Here is a 23396-nt window from a genome sequence, read left to right as displayed (position 1 = left end):
CATGGGGTTTAGTCTGTTAATAGTCAATCTCTTGTAGTGTCCCATGGGAGAGGTACCCCCCTCTCCCGTGCCTCGTCCCGCGATTACCGCTAACCCTAAGATGACGAAACCACCCGATTTTCAGGCCTTGATATCTGCAGCCGGCAGAAAAGGGAAACGGTCTCCAGAAAATCGGCACGACGCGAAATAAGTCTCGCGGGACAGCAGGACCCGAAGGATTATCTTCAGAAGAGGGACAGGAGGGGCCAGAGAGCCGCTGTCATGGACGAGGAGATTAAATCACGCCCGTTGGGCCCAGTAATTTTGGATCCGTGCCCAGTGAGGGAGGGCAGCTGTCAAGTGTCGGATCGCTTGATCCTAATTTCCTCCGGTCAGCTATAGTCGCCCCGACTAGTTGGGCTCTAAAGCCCACTATCCTCGTAATTGGGACTTGCTTATCCCAAAGCGGTATATTGTGGATTCAACTAGGAGCTCGTCCGATGGACCAGTTCATTCTTTGGGAAATGTGTGCGGTCTGGTCGGGACTTTTGGGAGAATACCCGTCGTCAATTGCGCGCGGAATTCACGGAAGTTATCAGATCAGTACCTGTCAGAGTAACTCCTCCTCATCTGTCCGTTCCATCCGGGTGGGATCCAGGGGCCTGGGTCCTTGAGAAGGCGAGCCGTAACCGCGAGGAACCTTAACCCCATTCATTATTCTGGTTCCGAACGAGTACACGGTCCACTACGAGGCCCCAATCCGTACGCAGTAGAGAGATGGGAGGAAGGGATCTACCCCTCCTTTGTGAGACTTGAGGTCCGAGTTGAAGAGTCGCTCGGGAATGATTTCCTGCGGTGGAGCACGATTCCCACGCAGGTAGACGACGGTCCCCTGGCAATCTCATGACGAAAACATAGTCTGTAACCATGCACGACGGCCATGCAGGTCCGACCAACACTGCATATATGAAGAATTTCCTATAAGGGTAGGTCAGTAAGGTGAAACAGCAACACAATGAACCAGGAGAGGGGGAGGTAACTTGGAGATACTCGGGGATCAACCACGCCCTGTTCTCCACCAACCCCAATTGGCAGGTCAGTGACGGATAACTGGTAACTGCCTAACCGTCTTGAGGTCGGGTACTTTTGGCACTTGCAGCTGACCCAGTTACAGACGGTATTAATAGGGGCGGCGCTAAATCAACTAGTGAGGGGAGGCAGAGCGGGCCCAGAGCGCCGTCACTATGGTCAGCCGCCCCGAAGCGGGGCGGGGGGCGCGGGCCGGGGAGGACGGACCGAACGTCGCCAACCAACGCTTATCATCCAAAGCTGTCATACTGAAAAGTCCCAGGCTTTACGGCACGCTCCCTTAGCTGTTCCTGAGATCGAGCTCGATAATTGGAGGACGATGAGCCATCAGTCCCAGGAAACCCAAGAACCGATCGGAGGGCGCGAGGATCAAAAGTTCGTTGACAAGCCACCCAAGGCTCCGGGGATGTATCCGGCGCATGGAACCCCCAAAGGCACAGGCACCCCCTCCCTTTTGATTGTGGCCCTTTCATTCTTTGTGCTTTTACTATTCTGGGGAAGATGGTCGCCAGGAACGGTGCCCCGAGTGCCAGGTAGATGGGATTCCCTCCTGGTAATTATTCTCTAACTAGGTAACAAGCGAGGTCATCTGCTCCCGGCAACGGGAGCAATGACAAATACTGGATTGCTTAAAGCGACCTTAATTTATATCCCTGGTCCTCTCGTCGATGAGTCTGGCCCTGGCTTACATGACTGCATACATCAATTAACAACTACAGCGCGGTTGGCTATTTGTCATCGGAGCTATCCTGCATAGGAGGTTTCGGTCTGTATCCTACAGTGCACCTCCAAACAACCATACCCACAGTATCCATGTTTATCTGCTAAGAGGGTTACTTGGGATTCAATAATTGATTCATGGATGGCCCCATCTTCCGGTCGGGCCGAGCCTATGCAGACCCATGCATGTCAGTGACAAATGCAACATATTCTCTGCGTCAATTTAGAGTGAGTGGATGTTGTACAACATTCCTTTACTGATAAACATGTCCTGTAGCCATGGGGAAAATGACAGATATCGGATTACTTAAGCTATTCTCCGACCTCATCCGACTCTTGTGTGCGTACCTCTACAATACAACTACAAGATAGCCTATGAAGCATAGAGACTATAGTTGCTCGGGCTATAGTTGTACCTGGCATTCCTCCAGTATGGGAAATAGTTCCCACGTACGAACTGTCTTTCTCCCACCGATACTGTCCGAGAATAGTATCATTGTCCGCGATTGAGTTTCTTAGTGACGGCTGCACGTCAACTCCATCTAAACCCCTTACCTATGCATGTCTCTCCGGAAGCTCTCCGCCATGTGTTAGCGCTCTCCACCCGAGAAGCCATTGGAATTTTCGACAGATTCAGACTCAATATCCCTGGAACCCTCATATTCCCACCATCATAATGATGTGGATACGAAGTGCACAGAACAGAATGAGGGCTAGTTCAATACGAATGATCCAGCCCTCTCGGGTAACTCGCAGCATCCCGTCGCCCAATCTGCAATCATGCATTGGCGTGCATCCTGTGCCTCCGTGGACTTTCCCTGTCATGGCCCCGATGACTGGCGACATGATGGTCCGGATAGTGGGCCACTTATGCACGGAGGCGAGGACTTAGTTGGCAAGGCGTGGTTTCTATTTGGCACCAGGAATCATCCGCGGCGCTATGTTCAGCATCGTCTCTGACATTCACGCACGATGAGGAGCGATTGGTCCCGATCGAACGAGACCCAACAGGGATGATCCATGTTGTCGGATGCGGGAAGATGGCCGACGGTTATGTCGTCGATCTTATGATATCAGACAGTACTTTCGCTGACGTCGAGTCATTCCCTGGTGCCATTTGGATGGGGCCTTCCGCCTGAACACTATGTCTCCGCCCTTGCGTTGTTGTCGTTCCGCTCCCAGGCTCATGCTGGTCGCTTACGTGCGCAATGCGCAACCCGACCAGACCTCCTTCCCCCAATGTGAGACGAACCAGTTCGGTTGCTTGCCACGAGTTACGGATTTCTGCATCCTGCGTACAGTGCATGGATTCCGTGACGACGACGGTCGCACGGGGGATTCTCCTCGCAGAATGGCCTTTGCTCCGTCTACACCTATCCATCTCAGTCCCCTCGGCATCGCCGTTTTGTAGCCACTAGCTATACTCAACAAGCCTTCGCCTCTCGCCAATCGATTCCCCGTTCATGCCTCCCACTCTACGGGCTTCGCCGGCGAATGGATCGTAGAAATCTCTCACTAGGATGAAACGGGCAAGATGGAGAAGACGAAAAAGAAACTTCTGCAGGCTAGTTATCGCCAGCCTTGCCTCTGAATGTGGGTCGGCAGTGGCCACACGACATTGACAGATCAACGAGTAACGACCGACTCGCGGCTTCAGGTGAAGTCGTCTGTCAAACCCCGCAACTGATTATCTGAGGCATTTGATAGAGTTCAACCGGCGATAGCATCGGGACCCCACTGGGGGAAGAGTTTCCCGGATTTCCAAAGTCCCGTGCAGAAGGGGAGGTTCGGGGACGGGTTCCTGACCCAGCGCTCGAGAACGTAAAGAATGAAGTATCAATCATGAACCTTGGAAGTGGCTCTCTCGTTCAGGTGGTGGATCGAATTCAGCCACAGAAGCAGCTGTTGGGACGGAGATATTGCTCAACAGGGTAAAGCTTCCTTCAGCTGAACCCTGGTAATCCAGTGCGCGGGGATCGACGACCCTTCCCAGGGAAGATCGTGGCATCAATAGTTCGTTGGCTGCCCCGAACATAACCTACGAGCTTAATGAGATTGACATGCCTATCCCGGTATACAATGCGGTTGATGTTTAACCTTGAAAGCGGATGGCGTTGAACTCTGCGGGCGCCGGGATGGGACGGGGAAGAAAGGAAATCTAAAGTGTCGGCCCCCAGCCACAGATCGACGCGCCCTAGGCAAGTTAATCTGGTGTTCCCTGCAAAACGCAATCGCGACGGGGCGCGTCATCCCTGTGGTGTGCTTGGAGGATCCGTAGGAGAGACCGCAAAGCCCGTTGTGCGGCCGGACAAATCGACTCCGGCCAGCTGTCCATGCCCCATCAGACTACTGCCAAACGATGTGGAGGATGGGGATGAAAAAGAGGAATTACCTGTGCCATTGCTTCTTTGCTTTTGCTGTTTCAGGATTCTGATACCGCCGCAGTCCCAGTCAGACTTTGACGGGTCGAGTGCACTATGTGGGTTCGACCAACGGCCTGAGCGTTTCTCGCTTACTCGAGTCGCTGCACAAAGAGAAATGCAGAATGCATGTATATGTCCTGTACTGTCGCAAAATTAGTCATCCCTTCGGGGATGGCAGAGGACCTTGATATTGTGATGGACGATGGTCTTGTTTCCTATGGGTAAGCCTGACAGTCGACGACAGAAGCCAGCCCTAAACACCTCTACTACGGAGTAGACTTGCGCTTGGTTCCATCTCCGCCAACACCATAGATCCCCATGTCCCCTACTCTGCAGTTCGCCCAAAACAGCCATCATAGTGGATAACACCACCGCCCGGAAGGGCCTCGCTCCATTCCAAACTTCGTAGATAGCCCCCTCTCCCGGGGCCCGAAAACCAGGAAAGCCTCCCTGGTCCCTGCAAGATCGATCTATCTACCTTCCGCTGCCGTCATGGCTCCATCGCCAGCGACGGCTCCAAGTCGAACCAGTTCGAATGGTGCGCGGAGCCTTCCTAGCGTTCTCCGCCCCAGGGTCACCCCCGGGAGAAAGGGGAGATGCGGTGCAACCGAGTAAGGCCTCGAGGATGGTCGGATGGTAGCCACCATCGCCAACACGTCCGTCCGTCCAGACCAGACGCGCACGATTCGCCGTGTGATGCCGCTGAGGAAATGATGCGATGCAAGGAGTCGAAGTCTACTGTACCATGCTCGCCCCTGCCGGGCTGGAGACTCGCGTGGGTTGGCTGAGTCTCCGTGGTCGAGTGGCTGAGATAACCTTTTTTTTCAGGGTCTATCTTTCACGCTGTGCTCAACTTTCAGCCTGAATCTACTTCCCCATAGTCTGTACGACAGTGCCCGACTGGCTTTCCGGGGAATTTCTTGTTTGTTCGTGTCACCAAAGCATTACCGTACGGCGTACGCCTGCACCTTCTGCCCTTTCTCCTCCCCCCTCCCCCTCCTCGTCTGTTGCGGGGTATCGTTCACTATTGCGGTGGCTGGAGCAGATCATCACCTGGGCAGCGTTTTGCTAACATTACTCATGGGGTCCCCGTCTTCTCTGTCGGGGACCTCCCTCCCGCATGCATCATGGCGTCGTCGTCAATCCAGTTGTTGTCGCCGTCTGACTCGCTGTTCATAAAAATATCCAGCAGGAGCAGGTGGCGTGGTGCTGCATGGACGGTGCGGTCGGTTTATGCGACGCAACGCCTGTCTGTTGTTTTGCTTCTACACCGCTATTGTTGACACATCACTTTTTTCACCACCGGAAATCCCCGGTCCTCTCGGGCATGCCTCGTTTCGAATTCTTCATTGTTATGTGCATGGTTTCTTTCGGGATTACATACAGACTATAAACAAGATAGCAAAATAACTGTGCGCGCAAAAACAAAAAAAAAATTTCAAACTCAACAGATGTACTTTTTTTTTCCCACTTGAAAGACTTCTCCCCTTCATCTCGACCAGCTCCAGCTGGGTCTAGAGCCCCAGATCGGCGGGTCACTCAGTGGTGCTCGGATGATCAAGAATCGATCGCGGTCTCCGTGCGCACAGACTCGCGGGGAAAGAGGGAGTTCAGGTGCCATCCATGAGGGAGGAATAGGTTCAGCTAGGATGCGGTCATCCACGGTTCCCATAAAAGTCTAGATGAACGCTCTGCACGCACCCTCCGCCACTCATGCGGGCCTCCGCGGTAGGGAAGAGGGCACATTGATCACTGCACCAGGGCGGCGCCGTCGCTGTCAAGCAGCCCGGCCTCCTTGACCAGCTCATAGAATTTACCGCCTTGTTTGATCAGCTCTGCAGGGGTGTCAAACTCAACCACACGGCCCTTTTCCAGCACCACGATTCGGTCAGAGTCGATGATCGTGTTAATGCGGTGGGCTATCGTAATAATCGTGCGATCCTGGAAGATGCTACTGCGCAACGTGCGTTGAAGCAATGCATCCGTTTCCACGTCCACCGCCGCCTGCAACGCGCACGTTAGTAACAGTAGAAGGAGAAAAGCGAAGCGGGGAGAAAATTTTTTTCTCTCTCTCCCCAAAACTCGGTGTGGTAAGGAATGACTTACTGTTGCCTCATCAAGCACAAGGATATTGCTAGGCGTCAATAGCGCCCGCGCGAGCGACACCAGCTGGCGCTGGCCTTGGCTCAGGTTGGATCCTATCATCTCCGTGTTAAATCTAAGTCGCTGCAAGGGAGAGCGACAACGTAAACGTAGGCACTGCGCTTACCTCCTTCCTGTACTCGGGCATCCAGCTGGCCCTCCATGTGCGCAACGTGGTCCTTCAGCCGTGCATGTTCTGCAAGAAATGGGGGTGGTTAGTCAAAAACGCCATGCACCGTCTGAATGCAGCAGGTTGAGGCCCAACATACCGAGCACACTCCACAGTTCCGTGTCATCGTGCACATGTCGAGGATCCAGGTTGTCGCGTACAGTGCCCTCAAACATGGCCGGATCCTGCGGGATGATGGCAAGACGGCCTCGTAAGTCGAAGAGCCCGATCGTGGAAACATTCAACCCGTCGATGCTGCACAGCCCAACGTTAGCACCAAAACAACAAGGATGGGGGAGTGCGCAAGCGGTCTCACTTGATGCTGCCACTGTTGGGCTCGATGATGCGGAAAAGTGCCAGCGTAAGCGAGCTCTTTCCGGCGCCTGTACGTCCAACCACGCCGATTTTCTCGTGGGGCTTGATGTCCAGGTCGATGTCCTTGAGGACAAGGTCCAGCCCCGGCCGATAACGCGTGCTGTAGCCCTTGAAGGAAACAGCACCTTGCGCCGGCCAGCCGATCGCTGGCCGGTGCTTGAAGATGACTTCGGGCGCTTCGCTCGGTAGGTTGGCGTATTCAAGCACACGCTCGACGGACACGATGTTAGTTTCAACTTCGACCGTCTGTCGCACAATCCAGTTCAGGGACTGTGTGATCTGAAGGGCATAGGACATAGCCAGACCGACCATTCCTGCGGAGATACCGGTGGTCGCGACGGAGACGATAGAGAGCGCCGCGGACGCCAGGATGATAACAGACCCAATGAACTCGAGCCGAACAGCCAGCCATCTATTAGCACTGATCGATGGGAAGTAGGCGCGGAGGTTCGCATCCATGCGCCACTCGTTCTCCAGAGAGAACCGGTCCTCTTGTCGGTAGGCGCGGATGGTGGAGATGCCGCCGAGAGACTCCTGGAAATGAGCATAGATTGGGCTTCGGGTGACACTGTCCAAGCGCTTTAATTCGCGCGAAGTTCGCAGGTAGTACTTTTGGTAGCTGAGATAGACATAACCAAGGGGGATGATAAGAATGATAAACGCGGGAGTCGAGCTGGAGATGACAATCATCGTGAAAATGGCCTTTGCAGAGTTTCCAAATAGCTGAAGAAAGATTAGGCCTGATATTACGTTGTCCAATAAGTGATATGGGACTTACCATATTGAATGTACGAGCAAGCACCTCGTCAATGCGGTAAACATCGCTGGAGAATCGATTCAAGATGCGTCCTGAAGGCGTCGTCTCGAAGAAGCTCATAGGAGATCGGAAGATGGAGAAGGCCATGCGTTCGTGGAGCTTGCGAGACGCCTCAATGGAGCAGAAAATCCACAAGATGAGGTTTTGGAGAATAACTAACACAGAAGACCCCAGTCCAAATGCCAGATAGACACCAATGAATTTGCCAACATTGGGGTGCAACTGCATCTCACTCATCTCCGACCAGTGTTTTAGCCAGTAACTGCCAGCAACCTGAGCAGTCTGAGCACCCAGCAGGGCGAGGAGATAGAATCCAACAGCAATGATGTTGCTGTTCTTGGCATATTCACCATAGACGCTCCATTTGACCTTGCCTTGTGCCGAAGTTTCCTGGGTTTGCTTGCTCTTCAATGCATTCTCTTCGTCACCGAGCTTGCGGCGAGGACCTTGCCAGCTTGCGGTGCTAGCGCGGCGTAAGGTAACCGTACTTGTTCTTCGCTGGGCGCCAGACCTGATGGGCATGAGAGAGCCAATCTGCTGCTCGGCTTCAGTGTCAGAGACGTCAGAGTCGGCGTTCTCAATCACAGTCACCGATTCAGAGCTTTCAGGGCTAGCAAGACCGCTTCCGGTGCCTTCGTCATCCGACTCGTTCATGGTCGTCCGGACGAGATTCGCAACCTCGCCCTTCATGGCCATTAGCTGTTCATACGTGCCTTTCTCGATCAACGTCTTGTTACGCAACAGGCCAATGAAATCCGCTTCCTTCAAGACGGGGATAGCATTGGTCGCAAGGATCCTGGTTTTGCTGTTAAGGAGTCCATTTGGTCCGAGAACCCGGTTGATAAGGTGTCTGCCAACGTGTTGATCGACGGCGGAGAGAACATCATCCAAGAGATAGATATCCGCACGGGCATACACGGCTCTGGCGAGGGTCAAACGAGCCTTTTGCCCTCCAGACAGCGAGATACCCCTCTCACCAACTTCAGTCTGGTCACCGTCCGGCAAGTTCTTGAAGTCATCGAGCAGGGCGCAGGCTTCCACGGTGAGCTCATAGAATTGCGGATCCCACCGATGTCCAAAAACAATGTTTTCGCGAACGCTGGCATTCATCACCCAAGCCGACTGAGCGACGTACGCGATGCGGCCTCGGATGATGACCTCTCCTTCGGTTCTCCAAAGATCACCCAGAAGGGACTGGAGAAGCGAGGACTTGCCAGAACCGACACGGCCCAGGATGCAGCTAAGCTCTCCCTTGCGAGCGCTGAAGTCAATGTTTTCCAAAACGTGGGAGCCGTCGTATCTGTTCCAGGTGAAAGCGGCGTCACGAATCCGGACGGACTCGTCTCCAACGTGAGACACGGGGTCCTCGTATCTGACGGCATTCGTCTGCAGCTCCTCCGCACTGAAGTATTCCGTCAGGCGGGAGACGGCCACGGACGCCTCAATGATGGAGGTAATGACCATTGGGAGAATCGAAAGTGGGAATGTCAGAAGGTTGAACAGTGTCAAGGCCGGGAATACGACTTCAGTGGTGAGAGGCCGACTATCCGTGAGGGCGAAGACAGTAAAGGTCGAGCAGGAGACGAGGAAAGGGGTTGACTGCCACGTGAAGTTTGCAATCGACTGCGTCGCACCGATCTTGCGGAGCGTATTCAACTCCAAGTCGTTCCGAATATGGCTGAGCTTGTTCATGAAGGCGGTATTCCAGGCGTAGAGCTTGATGCTCTTTATGTTGTTCAGGATCTCGGTCATGAGTCTCGATCTCGAATCCTTGTTCTTCATCTGCACGAGCTGGAGTTTCTTCATCATGCGTGCGATCATGCCGTTCAACGGGATCATCAGGATCATGACGGCGATACCGGCAAACATACTGACACCCACGAGCTGGTAAAGAGACAGCATGCACAAGGTGATTTGGAACGGCGCCGACCACAGTTGCATACCGAACTGGGTCAAGTCAGACAAACGCTGCTGATCGACAGCCATATGGTTGACAATGTCGCCGGTGGTTTTCGAAGCGCGGCCCTCGCTTGAGAGACGCAGAGATTTGGCGTAAATCATGGCAGTCAAGGCCGACTTCACGCGCATACCGGTGTCGAACGCTCTCTGGAAATATTGATGGAGACACATAGTCTGTGTCACCGAGACAACAAACATTGCAAGAGCGATCGCAACACCTCGGATGACCGGCTCGGGCTGGTCGGTGCGGTACGAGCTGATAAAGGCGATCAAGATGCGCAGAAGTTGAGGCTGGACAAAAGCAAGGATGTCGCTTCCGCATTTGATGATCGCACCTCGAATATAGGGAGCACCGAAGGCTTTGAACAGCGCTAGCCACAGCGATGGCTTCTGCTTCTGCAGCTCTTCGTCCCATTTTTCCTCCAAGGTCTGGCCGGTAACGCTGGTGGTGTCCCGGCGACGGAGGTTCCACAGGTCATCCTGGGTCAGGAAGTTCTTGTAGCCAAACTTCATCATCGGGGTCATCCAGCTGAAGGTAAGCACGGAGAAGATATCTGCATATTCGTAGGGACATTCATCCTCGTCGCCTAGGGCGTCGTACGCGCTTTGTTTCTTGGGGACGAGGTACTCCAGGCCAAATTCGACGAGGGCCAGTCCCAGGCTCACGTTGAAACACACGAAGTAAGGCAGGTTGTCCTGGTAGATACCGCGTGCAACCAGCGAGCGCAGCTTCACCCCGTATGCGATGACGAAGAAAAGCCAGTAGAAGAGGACGACGCCGTTGGGCTGTCTACTGCGCCAGTGTTCGTAGTATTGGACCGAAAATATTATGCCCAGCGAGGCGAAGACGATCACCGTACTCCAGAATCGGAAATCCGCGAACCAGATTTTCGGGTATGTCTCGACTTGGATGGCGGCTTGGAGCGCGGTGGTGAACATCAAAGCGGCGAGAACCACCTATCCGAGCTTCACGTTAGCACAGGAACGGGACAGGGTCTGGAGAATGCAAAACGAACCAACTTTGCGTAAAAATGCCAGTTCTTCGAGACAGGCTGAGGAATCCGCTTCTTGAACAAGAACCACAGCGCACCGGCGCCGAACAGGACACCCCATCCCGCGACCACCGCCACGCCCAGATCCAAGAAACAGGGAGTCAAGTCGAATCGGAATCTGCTCAGGGGACCCCAGCCCTCGACGTCCCCGCAAAATGGCTGAAGGTTGTGCGGTTGGAATGCTGGGTTGGGAGTTGACGACACGAGCGGCCCGGGGAGAGGATCCCCCAGGACCGTCTGGGAGTGGTCATCAAGCATCTTTGAACCTCAACCACGAAATCCCCGGGCGATGCGACCCATGTAGGAGGAACAGAGGAAGGGGAGGGAAAGAGGTCGAGTCGCTTATCCAGCAAAGACGGACGCGGTTCGAGGAGCGAAAACGTGCGGCGGCGGACTAAATGCGTTCGAGCTGATTAGTAAAAGGCCGGGGGTTCTCCCGATGGCCCCGGAGTCAGCCAGACGGCCAGGATTTAACTCCGATCGGAGAGGTCAGGGTCGTCGGATTGCAGAACGAGAGGGGATTCCTCGTCGGTCGAGATTGTTCTGATTCGTCTTGGGCGTCTCCCTTCCTGACTGTCCCTCACAGCTGTGCAGTCCGGTCTGGCTATGACATAATCTCATGCACCGCATCTTGGCGTCCGTTGCAGTTAACCAGCGGTCAGCCGGGCGTTTCCCATAGCGACTTGATGACTCGGGTGAGAAGTGACGGGAAGAGTGTACGAGGAGCAGCACTGTGTCCGCTCTGATATTGATCAGGGGGGAAATATCGACTCTACTGGGCTCGCGACCATCTCAACCGTCAACTGCAATGATGTAATGGGATCCGGGGTAACTCCATCGGGTTGAGATGACAAGACTGATCATCCCTGGAATGCCTGGAACGGATCTTTGTACTGCCATTGGTCTCTGGGGGTTTACTTCGAACAGCTTACTGCTCTTACTGCTACAGAGGTAGTTGGGAGGCCACACTGCTCACGTCCCCCATGGCCTCTTTGGTTCTGTCATGCTTAGATTTGCCTCCGTTCTCATTGGACCGAGAAGATCCAGGATTAGGAATAGCCATATGGGTCTCGAATTCATCGGAATAGACCAGAATCCTATATCCCACTGGTTATGTATGCAGCCCATTACGTATCGTGTAAGCAATATATATATCTCTCCCGATACACGGTCAACACAGCCCTGTGAGTCACGATGACTCGCCGAACCGACATAGAAAACTGAAGTATCCTGAAAGGCAACTTCGATATCCCCCTCATCTCCCTGTCTACCGTGTAGGCGCCTCTCTGTATCTCCTCCGGTGCATCGGTACTGCATCTGTATGTGACCATCAAAGGCGGTGAAAGCCTGCGTGATATTGCCGCCGCCCCCCGCGTTTGCCCTACGTTGTGCAGTTCTGTCATCTCCACCCCTCATAAGACGGCCATTGAGTTCGCTATGGTCGCTGAGACCCCTAGTGCCGAGGAGCTTCTCAAACGGCCCTTGTATGGTGAGTGCTGGCATATCCCCTCGTTCGTTTTACCCAGCCTGACCTCCCAATGCGCCAGTATATGACCTGCCGCAGGGCCTTCTCACAACACTCGCCTTAAAAAACGACGAAAGAGCGATCACCGTCGCCGAAGACAGCCTTGACACGCCTGGAGAAACCCGCTACGAAGCCGCGCAAGACCTCGCGGTTGCCTCCTCCACCTCCTGCACCCTCTGCAAGGTTTCCTTCTTGAACGTCCAGGAACAGCGAAGCCATGTTCGATCCGATCACCATCGATACAATCTGAAAGCACAGCTCCGCGGAAACCCGACTTTGGATGAGGTGCAGTTCAACAAGGCAGTTGGCGAGCTGGACGAATCCATCTCCGGGTCTGAATCATCCGAAGGCGACGACGAAGATGACGGGGGCGGACAACTTTCGGCTTTGCTGAAACGGCAGGCCAAGATATCCCAGGCGAACGAGGAAGAAATGGAAGCGTCATCCTCCCGGAAGCAAACGGCCGGAAAGCACCCGTTGTTCTGGTTCTCGAGCTCTCTCTTCCCTTCCAACGTCTCACTCGGCGTATACAGGGCTTTGTTCTCGGATGTCGAGCAGGACGAGCCGCGGCATTTGGTTGATTCCTTGCGGAAGAAACAACTCGTTGCCGTCAGTCCGCGGAGGAGTAACGACCAGACCGAAGGAACCCAACAGCAGCAACCGTCACCCAGCCCGCATATCTTCATGTGCATGATCGGAGGCGGACATTTTGCGGCCATGCTTGTGTCACTGGCCCCGGAGATCCACCGAAGACAAGGTGGTGTCGAAGAACGCCAGGCACGAGTAATCGCCCACAAGACCTTCCACCGCTATACCACCCGACGCAAGCAGGGTGGCTCACAATCGGCAAGCGATGCAGCCCGGGGGGCCGCGCATTCCGCCGGTTCAAGCCTGCGACGGTACAACGAAGCTGCGCTGGAGAAGGAGATTAGGGAGCTTCTGGCGGACTGGAAGCAGATGATCGATGACGCCCAACTGTTGTTTGTCCGAGCGACCGGAAGTACCAACCGACGGATTCTCTTCGGAAACCACGAGGGCCAGGTGATGAAGCAGAACGACCCGCGGCTGAGGGGGTTCCCCTTCAGCACGCGTCGCGCCACTCAGGGCGAACTCATGCGCTGCTTCAAAGAACTCACGCGCGTGAAAGTCAGCCAGGTCGACGAGGCCGCCCTCGCGGCGGCCGAAGCGAAACAGCGACAAGAAACATCCAAGCCGTCGACGCCCCGACCTCAACCGTCGAAGCCGAAGCTGTCGAAGGAGGACGAAGCCGCCATGCTACATACCACCCAGATCCAAGCTCTTATCCGCCGCTCTAAGATCCCGGCGCTCATGTCCTACCTGTCCAAAAACTCAATACCCGCGTCATTCACGTTTCAACCGTCCGATTCGCAGCAGAATTTCCGCGCCCCGACTCCTCTTCATTTGGCCGCCCAAATAGACTCACCGGCCATGGTACTAGCTCTCCTGACCAAGGTGGAGGCAGACCCAACTACCGTGAACAGCGAAGGACGAACGCCGTTCGAGCTGGCAGGGGATCGACCAACCCGGGACGCTTTCCGCGTAGCGCGCCACGAATTGGGCGAGTCGAAATGGAACTGGGAGGCCACTAAGGTTCCTTCCGGAATCACGAGAGATGACGCGAATCAGCGTACCGAGCGGGAAAAGAAATCCGCTGAAGAAGAGGAGGCGATCCGTCGCAAGGCAGAAATGGATCGACTGAAGAATGAGGACATCGCCCGGGCTGCCTCGCAGGAAGCACGACGGCCCGCCGGCCGTGCGCTCGGGGCGGTTGAGAAGACAGCCCAGGAGAAGAGGGAGGAAGAGATGCGAGGAATGACGCCGGAGATGAGGATGCGTCTGGAGAGGGAGCGACGAGCGAGAGCGGCGGAAGAGCGCATACGACGAATGCAGGGGAGGTGATCCATCGTGTGGAGTGACGATAGTGATGACGTACATAGATCGATACTAATGAAGTGAAATGAGTCCACCGGAATTTTTCAAACAGCTGGATACATTGAATCATATTGGAGGACTCGATGGTAATGTCGGAATAGGCATAGGCAGCAGAGCAGGTGCTCTCTCTCTCTCTCTTTCCTGCAAACTTTTCCACTTGACCATCCACTACCATCATCTGCTCCCCGACCATACGTCTTCCAGAGGCACCATGTCGGACTCCGAAGACGAAGCGACTGTCATCGGGACACTCACTGTCCTGGATCTTCCCAATACAGAAAAGGCCATTTCCACCCTCGTTTACGAAGGTAGGAGTACCTTCGTAGGACGGGACCCAGAAAGGTAGAATTGGACAATCAGCCAAACTGATCGTTTCTAACCAGAGCAAATAGTAATGATCTTGTTTTGGATGACCCTCGCATATCAAACAAGCACCTACGGGTCTACACTGTGTTATTTGACGCCGACGATCCTCGCTGCATTCCGGTAGTGTATGTCAAGTGCCTCACATGGGTCCATACCCTATGGAATGACTACCCATTGCAAAGAGGACACGGGGCTTGCATCCTGAGGGACGGGGATATCTTGACTTTGGTCTCGACGCGAATCCGGTATGATGCCGCATGCAAGCCCAGTAAATTCCAATTTGATGAAGTGCGACGCAACGAGATCAAGGTGCGTATTGTCGCCAGTCGTTCCATTCCATTGACACCATCCTGATTACCTTTCGTAGATGATCGAAGCCGAATACAAAGTCACCGATTGCCTTCTGGGAGAGGGCGGTTCCGGCAAGGTGTATATGGCATACAACAAGGCGACTGGTCAGCAATTTGCCTGCAAGATCACCAGCCTGCAACCCACAAAGTCCAAAACGGCGAAACTGCAGCCCTCGGCCTCGGACATGGTCGTTGCTGCTCAAGGGTCCGCGGCCAATAAGATCCAAGCCGAGTTTGCTAGATACGATCGTGAGGCGAACATCCTCAAGAGGCTCTCGCAAGTAGGTTGTAGGTGGTTCACTAGTCCTGTCGCGTGGACTAACATGTCTGTAGGCGAACATCATTAGGGTGGAGCGAGTGTTCAAGTCTTCAAACACAATGTCAGCCTGCCCGCATTTTCCTCGAAGACCATTACTGAAAGATTCCAGATACCTGATTCAAGAACTTGCTTCGGCAGGTGATTTATATTCGTTTCTGCAATCGCATCCAAACGGGATAGGCTATACCAACTCTATGCTTGTAATCCTACAAGTGACCAAGGCTCTGGATTATCTGCACGACCATAATATCGTCCATCGGGATCTCAAACCAGACAACATCCTTCTGACTGGGAACGGCACCGCTCCCAGGGCTGTGCTCACCGATTTCGGGGCTGCCAACATGAGGGAACCTGTCGAGGGACGGTTTTTCACCATGGTCGGCTCGTTCGGTTACACCGCGCCGTAGGTATCTAGTACCAAATGGCAACAGGCCCTAGCTGACGGAAAACAGAGAAATCCTCCCAAATCATATATTGGGATACACGAAAGCAGTAGACATGTGGTCGTTAGGTCTCGTGGCCTGCGTCGTTCTGACGGACTATATGCCCGAAGATCCGTATTCAGTGAACTATACGGAGTTGGAAGAGGTATTTCACAAATATTGCGGTAGACACCGGGCAGCAGATTTTGTTTTCAAGCTTCTCATGCCTGACGAAGACTCTCGAATGACTGCGAAGGAGGCACTTCGTCATGCCTGGTTTGCCAACAAGATTGATGGACTGTCGATCAGGCAAGTATATAAAAAGATAATTCAAGATTGGAGGCCTGTTGCGCACAAGGAGCCGTTTATAGTAGACCTTGACGGCCTAGGCGCAGGAAACCAGCGCGATGACGCGACCCATGGTGCTGGGGAAAGTCAGCCTTCATCAGGAGCACCATCTTCGAACGCAGGATTACTTGATTCGCAATACTTCATTAGTCCATCTCAAGCAGCGTCGTCTACGCTTTCAGATCCGCAACTTCCAGCACTCAATAGGGCGGTCAGTGATGAACCAAATACGTCACAGGATCGGTTCGACCACGACAAGTTACACCCTGAGGATCTGAGCAGTACGGGATCCCCGTTGTGGATGGGAGCTGATCCAGAGGATTTAAGCGCTGGACAGGTTCCTAATACAAGCCCAGCAATCTACTTCACCTTCGACGGACTTCCTCCCCCTATGAAAGTTGACTACAACACGCTCTAGATATGTGAGGACGACGCAGACGATGAGGTCTACCAGGAAGTTAACAATGCTGTTACTGGGAAAAGGCAATATATTCCATACGGCAGCGAGATTTAGGAGGGAATTGCTCAACTATGATATGTTAGGGCTGATATTACGCAGGATGGGGTCACCGTACGTATGAAAATTAGCTACCCACTAAGCATCAGGGTGTATGGATGGGATTCGAGTGCAGGCACTTGAAACTGTAATATTAGTCTTGCTAGTAACCTGGTTCCACATGTAGGACTGCTATTTCTTCGAACTGAGTAGAGTCAGGCTAGGTCGCAGATACGTAACAAGGGTGGGATGTCCACTCCTAGGCGCACCAAGGGGATATCCCGAGAGTTGTAATTGGTCAGGAGTATACTCGGAATCAAATGGAAAGGGCGACAGGGCAGCCCTGTTTCCTGTCACAAGACTCTGTCCGGAAAGAAAAGAAAGTACAGGAGTAACAGATGGGGGATGAACGGGAAGGAGTGAAACAAGTTGTGGTCACGACATCATGCGGATGACCCTTGTTTATCGAGGGACTATGAATAGGTTTTATTGGATCCCTGTGTTGCAGGACAATAGACGAGATGGAAGACTATAGGAAATTCATCCATTGCATCATTCTATAGGCAACTAAACCACGGTTCCATGATCGCCATGATCGGCTGTATCTACCTAGTACAGAGAAGCGCATTGTGAATGAGGAAGCCAGGGGTATTCTGATTCACCAACTTCAGCCTATTGCACAGTTCAATGGTGATCCACTATGCCCCGAGGACGCAACCAGAAGCTAAGAATAGAACATGAGTACTCGTATAAATGCGGCTTGCCAGTCCCATTGGCTTGGAGGGTTAGTTCCAATGTTCCATTGTGTATGATGTTAGCCGTGTGTTTCCGATAATTCAGAGGATAAAGAAAAGCAGCGAAGTGGAGTGCTTGATCAGAGAGTGTATGATCCAACTGCACTAGGGCATGAAAGGGAGATCCGCTTGTTCACTAGGCTGGAACTCTAGATGTGGCGAGCAACCCTTGGATTGAAGGGCTGAAGGAGATCTGGACTTTCAAACTCAGTAGTACTAGACCAAGGGCCTTTAGCGACAACCAGTTGAATGATTTGCATATCCGTTTGTGGGGACGATCCACAGTCGGCGATTTTGGGCGAAGGTGCACCTGTTCGACATCCCTTGCGTTTGTGGAGTGGGACTCCACCTGGAGGCTGGGAAACCGGTCACCAGAGCGTATGTAACGTAGCTCAGGAGAAGAAAGACTCGATACCCTTTCGCCAACATGATTCAGATTACAGGGCTGGCGCTCCTAAGTAGCCAATGATTGAGTACCTTCCTTCGTTTCTAGGACGAGGTCGAGAGATCTCCCTCCCTTGGGCCAGGGTTAGATTTGCCTGGTCGCCTGGGACAATTCATTCAACATTTGTTTCTTTGTTCAGCATTTTGCGAATTTATGGAGGACAATATCGTCCCCGTAGTCCCGCCGTGATCTATAACTGTCAGCATCTCGGCTCCCTGGCATACTCGTAGAATTGCGTAGCCGTCACCTGCAAGATAATGCAGCCTTAAGGGAAGGTGCAGCAAGCAGTCAGCCCATACGCACTAAGCAAGGACGCCTAATTGCCCGATGTGCGTCCATCATCGAGGGTGGCGGGACCGCCACAGAGGGATGATGTGAGTCAAATCAAAAGCGCCCATCGGACAAGGGTTGAGAGGACGAGGCAAAGACACTCCTGCGCCACTCAAAGAAATGGCCCCAACCAGCCGTCTAAGCGCCTAAGCCCTCGAGAGGAATGTGGGATTTCCGAGAACCTGTACGTAGGGCGGACATGACGCAAGGAGGCGGGGGTGAATCGCAGATAAGATCGCGCGATAGGAGGACAGTCCTCTAACCACCCCATTTACTCGGGATATCTGCTGGCCTGTCCAGGGATGGATACTCCTGCGCTCGTTGTCTTTGGGTATACTCGTACTGGAGGACTGGCTGTAGTTCTTAGCTAGTCGGATGGGTTAAGTAAGCGCGCAACTAGCGAGCCTTGTTATTGGCTGACACGAGCGTGTGCGCGGACGCGAATCTAACGCGCACCGCGACGCGTTCGCGTTGCAACCAATATAACCGGATTGGGAAAACGGTGGGGGTTGCAGAGTGTCGGACAAGGTCGGCCTGGAGTGAGAAACAGTGAACAAGATGGAGGGTCTGAGACGGTCTTTATGTAGTGACCAGGCCGAGAGGGTTGGGATACTGGGGATAAGTCCATGTCCTGGAATCCTGGGGGAAGAATGGGTCAATCCAGGTGTATAGACATCTACAGTAAGACAGCATCCCAACCACACTTCGAAGGGTTTAGGCTTTCAGAAAATGGCTAGTCAAGAGCCGTTTGATTACTTCGTTTCATCTACCGCAATATCAGGCAATATCGCGTAGATTAGGAGCAGAAAAGCAAAAAACTCCGAGCGTGGAGTAAGGCGCCTGCTGGAGACCAGAACTACCGTGCATTGCATGTGCCATGCGATTGCACGGCGGCGCAGCACGGGCCTGAAGCGTCGGACGTCATGATTGCCGCCTGCAGGGAGGAGATAGGAGAATAGGAAGAACCCTTGGAGCGAGAACGGGGCGACCGTTGTAGGACGATCCCTCTAGGGAGTTCCACCAGAACGAGGTCCAAGCCCGAGGGGATCGCGGCCAGGTGCGGATGACGACGAACTTCAGGAGGGGATGAACCCAATGGATCTCGTGGGAGGGCTGTGGCGGGCTTTACGGGCATCAAATTGTCCTTGCATGGTACATCCCTCTTGTCGGTTCTTTGACTCCTTGTCTCACTATGGGGACCACACCACCCGCAGGAGGGGCTTAGTGTAGTGTATATGGAGGGGATATAGTGGTCCTCCTGTCCATCACTGATAGCAGTGGGTTCTCCCGAGAGTAATATAGTCGCATTCCTTCCCCTGTCAAGGAGAGAAGAGTCTCTCAGAGAGCCAGCAAAGACAGCCAGCACGACAGGAGAGGGATCATATCACCCCGCCATTCTTTGTGTTTGCAGATTTGGACAGCTCTGACCAGGAGACACTCACGTTTCAAGACCTGGACATATTGATCCATTGCTCCATTGCACTTTTCATTGCGTTGGATGTGTTGGCCGTTTGCGGTAACCGAACGGGAGCGACCACTCAACGGTCATTCCTTTTCCGTCCGGCTCTTAAACTTATCGTTCCCGCGTTCCTCCACCCGCACATCCACCATCTCCCTCACCCTCTCTCTCTCTCTCGCTTCATCCTCCATCCATCCATCTTCCTCCCCATCTCTCGTCGCATCCCTCGGATTCCTTCGATTTGGAAGCGCTATTATTCAAATTACATCTCCATTCGTTTTTGATTCGATATCTCCTCCCCAGCTCGTTCAAACCTCCTCCGGCGCAAACAGCGCCGTCGCGCACGTCAACGCACAAAACCTGTCTTGCGAAACTTCCCATCGACCATCCATCATAGTCGCCTCCATTCGCTCTATCGCATCGCTCATTTATCTCCTCCCCATTGATCCTTCGCTCCACCTCACTCAAATACCCTCAGTGCAACCATGTTGCTCCCCTCCGCGCTTCCTTGTGACATGCGCCGTCCGTCGCGCCTCACCCCCAGTCGCCTTTTCTCGACACCTCCTCCATCCGACGACGACTTTCCATCCAGAAATGGCCTCCTAGGAACCTGTCGTACCTTACAATCGCTCCTCAACGCATCACCGGCGTCATCTCCCCGACGCGCAAAGCCCCAACGCCTCCAGAGCCCCCTCCATATCCGACCCACGTCCTCCGCCCGATCGCGGAAGCACAAAGAAATCAACTCCTCCCTAAAGCCCACCCGAGGCGTCAACAAACGACGCCGCGACCGTTTCGAGGAAGACGTGGATGAAGATACCATCAGCGAACCAGAAATGGGCGCGCGTTGCAGATTCTCGACTCCCAAGCGCCGCCGACAGGTCCCGTACGATCTGCCCCTGGGCCTCTCGCAATCCGACTTCTACTCCCTCCATTCCCCGCCCACCACACAATCGCCTCCCTCGCCCGCTCATCAACGGAAACAAGACCCCCCCGCGCCTAATGACAGCGCGCCGTCGTTCGATCCCGACGCGGCGCTTCCGTCCATCGAAGAGGCGGAGGAGCCGGCCGTGCCGGACGACGCCTGGACCACCGACGATGACCAGCGGCTCGTCGAGATCGTCCTGGAGAAGTTCCAATTGTCGCAACGCGACTGGGACGAATGCGCCCGGCGAATAGGCAAGGATAATGCCAGCGTCGGGCGTCGGTGGCAGGCGCTCGTTGGGGATGGCAATGTCGGCTTGCGACGAGGTCGTCGTATGGTTCGAGGTCGTCTCAACGAAAGCTGGCTGCAGTGATGTTCTCCTCGGTGGAGTCTTTTATTCCTTTCTTCTGTAATTTCCTTTGTTTCTGATCATATGTGCAATATTGGCGGATCATGTTTACTTTATGGGATATCACCGGCCGGTGTCGCAGACGGTATCTGCGCTTGCTGTATTATTATGTGCTTCGATTCTTTTGTCTTTCGTTTCTGGTCTCTTCTGTGTTGAGATGGACGTTTTTCATTACCTTGTTCTTAATCTCTGTATATGCCTGTGGCTTGCTGGCTCAACTGGATTGCGTCGCTTGTTGTATTATCATGTATACTTACTTGCCTACCTCACCTGATTGCATTCATTGAACGGGTATACTCGATCGATAACGTTAGATAAGTACGATGCTTATCACCATGGGAACCATGCAAGGATCCTCCGTGGTGGAGCTTATCGGGTTATGCATGTATAATTGTGTAACTCTTTATACTCTATTACTAGTGACAATGCATTGTATCGGTGGACTACGCCGACGAGAGCTTCTACACTTTAGTAGTACATATCATGCAGGCTGCGATTTATTACTATGACGACAATAAGACAAGAGAAAAATAGACACAAGTTAACGCCAAACACCCAGCTTATGGTATGATATTGAAAGATGTATCTCAACAGAACCCCCGGCTACTTGGCCCGCAGTAGACCAGTTAGAACCTAGAGCATCCGTCAGCCATGACGCAGTTTGGCCAAAGGGCGCAAAGGACGAAAGAAAACCTACCGAATCTCATAACTTCCCGCACGGGTCATATACCGCACCCATTTGACACTGCTGTAGTTGCTCTTCTCAAACACCTTGAGGTAGCGCACGAGCAGGCCGCTACTCGTGAACATGAGCAGACTGAACGACAAACTGAGCGGCGGCCGGCTCCAGGCCTTCTGGTGGGTCATGCTGGTGAGGGTGGCCTCGGCGGTGAGGACGTACTCGCTGCCGCCGGAGAAGCGGGCGATCTTCCAGACGATGTTGTTGTGCTCGGGCTCGTACTTGGCGCGGCCCTGGCTGGTGCGCTCGGTGGTTTTGGCGGTGTTGAGCGGGGTGGGGATGCGGACGACGACGTTGGTGGCGAAGAGCTTGGAGCTGTAGTTGGCCTTGATGGCGACGCTGTACTCGACGCGCGTGGTGCCGACCTCGCGCACGATCGGGTGCACCTTGAACGGCAGGTTGACGTTCTCCGTCGCCCGGTACCGCATCAGCTCGAACTCCCCGTCCGGCGGCACAAACGAGATGATCCGGTCCGCGTCGAACCGTCCCAGCTTCACACACTGGTGGAACTGGCAGTCCTCCAGCGTGACCGACCCGGCCGCCGCCCGTGTCGCCTTCATCGTCCCGTCGCGGTTGCCCGGCGTCGTCGCCGCACCGGCCGCCCCCGCCGCCCCCGCCCCCGAGTCGAGTAGCAGCCGGTCGTTCAGCCCGAACTTGCACTCCGGCGTGCCGGACAGGTACGCCCGCATGATGATCTGCCCGTTGACGTCCGCCCGGAGTACGGTGCCGGTCGCCGACATGAGCAGGTTGACATCCTCGATCACGTCCACGAACGCCTCGTTCTTGCGGTACTTGATGTCGGACCGCCGCCAGGAGAGCGCCCCCGTCGCTTGCATGGTGATGCGGCTGGAGTCCGTGGGCGAGTTGGCGATCGCGGACTTGACGCCCTCCGTCGTGATGTACATCTTCAGCGTATCTGTCTCGGTGTTCTGGGGGTATCCGAAATCAAGGATTTCTGTGGAAGGAGGGGTGGGGTTGGGTTAGCCATGTTGGGCCGGGATGGGGGAACAGGAGGTGCACCGCATTGCAGTCGATGGGTTCAACAAGGCAGTGGGTGCGATGGGTAGAGTGCGCACCGTCTAGGAGCTCGTAGATGAGGACGAAATTGTTCTTGACCGCTTCCTCGTCGAACTTGCCAAAGTAGCTCTTCCCGAGCATCACCAGTCGGTACAGGAATTCGAACACCAGGGCGGCGTTGGCATTGCTCTTCGTCACAGCTACCAGATAGATATTCTCGTGCTTCACATGGCTGAACGTGGTGGACCCCAGGGTCAAAATCGGGGACCGGACCTGCGGATTGGAGATGACCTGGATGCGGAAGATGTCGGCGAGACGAGGGCGACAGTCATTGCGGAAGGCGCGGAAGATGAGGTTCTCGCCTTTCTGGTTGAAGATGAGAATGCCGGAGAGCATGGTGGAGGGAGGATGAGGAGAGGAGGGTAAGGAGAGAGGGAGGAGAGAGGGAGGAGAGAGGGAGGAGAGAAAGGGGGGGTGTGGATGGGAAAGTTGGTTGGAGATCCGCGCGGAGGGAGAAGTTCTGGGTGCGACGTGGGGAATTATGACACCCAGCCAGCACTCGGGCCAAACATGTAATTTACTTAATTGTCTCAAAGTAACCAGTAGTAAATAGTCAAATTATATCACAAATTATATTCAATAGTTTCGAACATTGTATACAATTCAGGTGCTCATTCCCAAAGTACAGAGGTATCACTGATTGAAACAAGGACATGACATGGATATCATTAAGGCGAAGGAGCGCATCCCAGGACGTCCACGCTTGAAAATGCA

The 23396-nt window shown here is 54.0% G+C and overlaps 6 protein-coding genes across 6 annotated transcripts; 4 read left to right on the top strand and 2 right to left on the bottom strand.

Moving 5' to 3' along the window:
* Positions 1-5440: 5440 nt before the first annotated feature.
* BDV59DRAFT_97170 (ATP-binding cassette glutathione S-conjugate transporter YCF1) lies at positions 5441-11325 on the bottom strand. Its single transcript, XM_073697423.1, has 7 exons — positions 10690-11325; positions 7676-10630; positions 6839-7620; positions 6623-6777; positions 6481-6549; positions 6318-6409; positions 5441-6215 (listed from the first exon to the last, which is right to left on the bottom strand). Exons 1-7 carry the CDS (start codon positions 10981-10983, stop codon positions 5961-5963), a joined length of 4602 nt encoding a protein of 1533 aa, XP_073545124.1. The 5' UTR covers positions 10984-11325; the 3' UTR covers positions 5441-5960.
* A 598-nt stretch (positions 11326-11923) lies between these two features.
* On the top strand, positions 11924-14224 carry BDV59DRAFT_184868 (putative C2H2 finger and ankyrin domain protein). Its single transcript, XM_073690758.1, has 2 exons — positions 11924-12214; positions 12273-14224. Exons 1-2 carry the CDS (start codon positions 12163-12165, stop codon positions 14168-14170), a joined length of 1950 nt encoding a protein of 649 aa, XP_073545123.1. The 5' UTR covers positions 11924-12162; the 3' UTR covers positions 14171-14224.
* Positions 14225-14414: 190 nt separating this feature from the next.
* BDV59DRAFT_204530 (serine/threonine-protein kinase) lies at positions 14415-16426 on the top strand (the record flags this gene model as incomplete). Its single annotated transcript, XM_073694484.1, has 7 exons — positions 14415-14545; positions 14596-14694; positions 14752-14878; positions 14937-15200; positions 15253-15299; positions 15348-15641; positions 15691-16426. The coding sequence occupies 7 exons, from the start codon at positions 14415-14417 to the stop codon at positions 16424-16426; spliced, it is 1698 nt and encodes a 565-aa protein (XP_073545122.1).
* A 746-nt stretch (positions 16427-17172) lies between these two features.
* On the top strand, positions 17173-17986 carry BDV59DRAFT_184867 (uncharacterized protein). Its single transcript, XM_073690757.1, has 2 exons — positions 17173-17647; positions 17714-17986. The coding sequence occupies exon 2, from the start codon at positions 17764-17766 to the stop codon at positions 17971-17973; it is 210 nt and encodes a 69-aa protein (XP_073545121.1). The 5' UTR covers positions 17173-17647; positions 17714-17763; the 3' UTR covers positions 17974-17986.
* Positions 17987-19608: 1622 nt separating this feature from the next.
* On the top strand, positions 19609-21188 carry BDV59DRAFT_184863 (uncharacterized protein). The gene has a single exon (XM_073690756.1). The coding sequence runs from the start codon at positions 20018-20020 to the stop codon at positions 20828-20830; it is 813 nt and encodes a 270-aa protein (XP_073545120.1). The 5' UTR covers positions 19609-20017; the 3' UTR covers positions 20831-21188.
* Positions 21189-21559: 371 nt separating this feature from the next.
* BDV59DRAFT_204528 (AP-2 complex subunit mu) lies at positions 21560-23018 on the bottom strand (the record flags this gene model as incomplete). Its single annotated transcript, XM_073694483.1, has 2 exons — positions 21560-22560; positions 22682-23018. The coding sequence occupies 2 exons, from the start codon at positions 23016-23018 to the stop codon at positions 21560-21562; spliced, it is 1338 nt and encodes a 445-aa protein (XP_073545119.1).
* Between the last annotated feature and the right edge of the window lie 378 nt (positions 23019-23396).

This window comes from Aspergillus ambiguus, assembly GCF_047715705.1.
Source record: "Aspergillus ambiguus strain CBS 117.58 unplaced genomic scaffold BDV59scaffold_33, whole genome shotgun sequence".
Taxonomy (NCBI): Eukaryota; Fungi; Ascomycota; class Eurotiomycetes; order Eurotiales; family Aspergillaceae; genus Aspergillus; species Aspergillus ambiguus.
Note: the sequence above shows the minus strand (reverse complement) of the source record. Positions and strands in the feature narration are given on the sequence as shown.